The 3,373-nt window shown below is 51.4% G+C and overlaps 1 protein-coding gene across 1 annotated transcript; it reads right to left on the reverse strand.

The window, feature by feature from the left end:
• Positions 1 to 437: 437 nt before the first annotated feature.
• LBRM_23_0750 (putative spliceosomal U5 snRNP-specific protein) lies at positions 438 to 1,091 on the reverse strand (the record flags this gene model as incomplete). The annotated part of the gene is made up of 1 exon (XM_001565097.2): positions 438 to 1,091. The coding sequence occupies one exon, from the start codon at positions 1,089 to 1,091 to the stop codon at positions 438 to 440; it is 654 nt and encodes a 217-aa protein (XP_001565147.2).
• Positions 1,092 to 3,373: the final 2,282 nt, after the last annotated feature.

Genomic DNA, 3,373 nt, shown 5'->3' on the forward strand with positions numbered 1-3,373 from the left:
GGCGCGACACAGAGATGATTCCGTGTTGGGCATCGCACCATGCACCCGCCCCGCCGCCCCAGACGAAACATATAGGGAGCAATCAAGCGTCAAGAACGAGAGCAATAAAAAGGCTCGAAAAGAAGAGGGGAAGGGCGCAGTACAGGAGTGTTGGTAGCGGCTGCATTCGAATGAGCTGAAGTCGCACTAGACAGATGTGGCCATCCTTCCGTCTTCTTCCTTTTGTTGTTGTTGTTTTGAATGTCCCTTTCAGGCCGCTCAGATGCGAGTTTGCGCAGCGATCTGAAATGTATACGTCATCACCGGTGAATCAACCACACAGCAGCACACAACGCGTTGTGCGTTGGGGGAAGGGGGGGGAAGCTGTTGCCTATATAATGGGCGCTGGATCAAATTGGTTGCTCGCTTTTCCGTTTGTTTGCCTTTCTTTCACTGCTTTATCGGCGTAGCGCCACCGTAGAGAACTTTCGATCACAGCTGATGATGCTCCGTCCCTGCCGACCTGCCTTGTAGGCCGCGTCTACGATGGGCAAAAAGTCGTACAAGTCTTCAAACGCAAAGAAGTTAATCTTGTTATTGTTGCCCGTCCCGACGTCGACGCGGATGTGTCGATTCCGGTAGAAGAGCATAACAGCGAACGGGTCACGGTCATGGCCCAGCTCGTAGAGGTCGTTGAATGCCGTCACCTCACGGGTGTCCACGAAGTACATGGTGCAGTACTTACATACCTTGGGTGCAAGTTCGCTGAGCAAGGCGTCCATCTGACGGGTGCGCAGGTAATGTTCGTTAGCGTTGGTGGACAAAAGCGCCGCGGCCGTGACCGACGTCACCACGCGCCCATCAACCCCGCCCGCATCGCAGCGCTTGTGCTTACGAGTGGAGAGCGCCGACGAGGACGAAGCTAATGACCCCTCAACCGCCGTGGAGGCCGAGGTGGTGGGGCCACGCTGCGTCGATCGACTGTACTCCTCCGCTTCCGTTTCGGCGGAGGTGTAGCTGCTAAATCGAATCAGCACCAGCTTGTCTGCGGAGTCCAGCACAATGTGACGGTCAACGTCCCATGCGCTGTGCAGGGTGATAATGTTGGTCATTGTTAGCGAAGTCTTAGGCTTCGCTGTGGACAGCCAAAAATCGTGAGCACTTTTGCAGTATGAACCGGGTGCAGTGGGAGGAGCGGATGCCGCTCGTTGAGCTCTGCGCACGCGACGCTCGAAGGCCTCTCTGCCCAGAAGAAACGGCAGTAGTAAAGATGGGACAAGGGAAAATAAGCGAAGGGAAAAGGACATGGGGATGACCAGTAACGATGCGAGGCCGAGACGACAAACAGGCCCAAGCGGCAGAAAAAGTGGAGGAGACAGATGTGAGTGTGTTTGTGCGCACGTCATGGGAGCGCCGAAGGCCAGTGAGAAACGCGGGGGAGGGGGAAGAGGAGACGTCGAAAAGAAAAAGAGAACAGAGACGTCGATGCGGGCTCAGCAGGCAAGCAACGATTTGCGAGTAAAGAGCTGTCCGTCCTTCCTCATTTGAAGTGGACGTCAGATTCACGCATGCACGTCAGCACGAGCACAGACGTGAACATCGTACGCCTGCTTCATGCGTGCCTCCACGAGAGAGCCAAGCAACACCAAAACAAGGGCACCTGAGCAGCAGTCAGCATTCCTGTCAAAGAGACTCTGTGCGACGTGCGGATGGATGAAGAGCATCACGCATCTCTGTGTGTGTGTGTGTATTTTTTTTCTCTGCCCTCGAGTCTGTTCTGCTTTCCAAAACACACCAGTGCGCTGCAAAAAAAAAAAATGCGCGGCCAGTGAATTTCGGCAACACCCTTTTTTTTGCCTTTACCGACCGCAGAGCGGCAGAGAAAGAGAGGGAGGGGGGAGAGAGCTGAGGCTACCAATACCCGCCCCCGTCAGGTATGGGCGAGAGCCACTGCTAGGGTGGATTGTGGATTCCAGGGACAAGGTCGAAAGCAGAATGACTTGACCAATACCAGGACAGTATAGAGCAAGGAGGCGAGGAAAAAAGAAAGAATCAAACAACGAATATACCAAAGCTACTGAGTCGCTTGAGGAAAAGAGACAACGAACGCTACACTAGGGGAGCGCAGACCTCGTACTTCTTCGCAAAGGGGAAGGGTCTCTCTCTCTCCTCCGCACCTCGGGAGCCTTTCGCGCCAATTCCGCGCACAGACCGAACAAGTTCACGGAGCCGTAGGGCAAGACTAGAGAAGTCAGCCAGGTCAGCAAGTTTCACAGAGTGAGTGTTACGACGCTCTCGACTCGTGAGTACCAGGAGAAACCAGGAGGTGCTTGGCTGTCCTGGCACAGGGAAGTTTCCTAAACTACGGAAGGGCCAGTGGAAGAGAGAAGTCATGGTGGATTTTGACGTCGTGCCTGTAAAGCACCTTCTCGTCGAGAAGCAACGTGCGTCAGGCAGAGCATTGGAGACGCTTTGGGGAGCGGATGCAAAGCAGCGCTTTCCATCCCGCTTCACCCTATTCCCCGCGCGTCTAGTGAATGGTATTGCTTGGGGGAGTTGGCAAAGCGAAAATGCTATGCCCCGGCTGAGGGGGGGGGGGGCAAATGACACTGCATCGCCTCGGCCGCCAACGCCGCCGGTGCTGCTACCGTCGTGTGAGTCAACCAGCCCAAACGTTTGTCCGCGTCCGCGCGTGACGACCACCTCAGGTGATGCGTTACGCAGGCGTTCCTGCAGATCTCCAATGCGCGAGGCCTGCGCCTCTTTAGCGACGACCCAACCACTGCCGACAATAGGCCGCCGCCGGCCACTCTCATATGCCACTGCCCTGGGTCCGGCTGCAGTACTTGAGGACAAATGTCCCTCTCTATTGCCGCCGGCGTTGCTGGCATCAAGTTTTAACGCCCGTCCTGTTTCCTGGCTACCCCCACATATCCCAGAAGACCTCCCCCCGCTGCGGGTTCAGGTAATAAACGGGGCAGGATCTCCGCCAACTCTGGAACCTTATCCGACCCTCCAAAGCAAGGGACCAAAAAAACTTCCCGTTCACCACCACCGAGTCGGGTGGGGTCCCCCCAACATATCTAAAAAAAAAACCCAAAAAAAAAAAAAAAAAAAAAAAAAAAAAAAAAAAAAAAAAAATCACCAGGGGAAAAAGACCAAAAAAAAAACAAAAAAAAACAGAAAAACAAAAAACAAAAAAAAAAAAAAAAAACCAAAAGAAAAAAAAAAAAAAAAAAAAAAAAAAAAAAAAAAAAAAAAAAAAAAAAAAAAAAAAAAAAAAAAACAAAAAAAAAAAAAAAAAAAAAAAAAAAAAAAAAAAAAAAAAAAAAAAAAAAAAAAAAAAAAAAAAAAAAAAAAAAAAAAAAAAAAAAAAAAAAAAAAAAAAAACCCC

The sequence above is a fragment of the Leishmania braziliensis genome, chromosome 23 (assembly GCF_000002845.2).
Source record: "Leishmania braziliensis MHOM/BR/75/M2904 complete genome, chromosome 23".
Classification (NCBI taxonomy): Eukaryota; Euglenozoa; class Kinetoplastea; order Trypanosomatida; family Trypanosomatidae; genus Leishmania; species Leishmania braziliensis.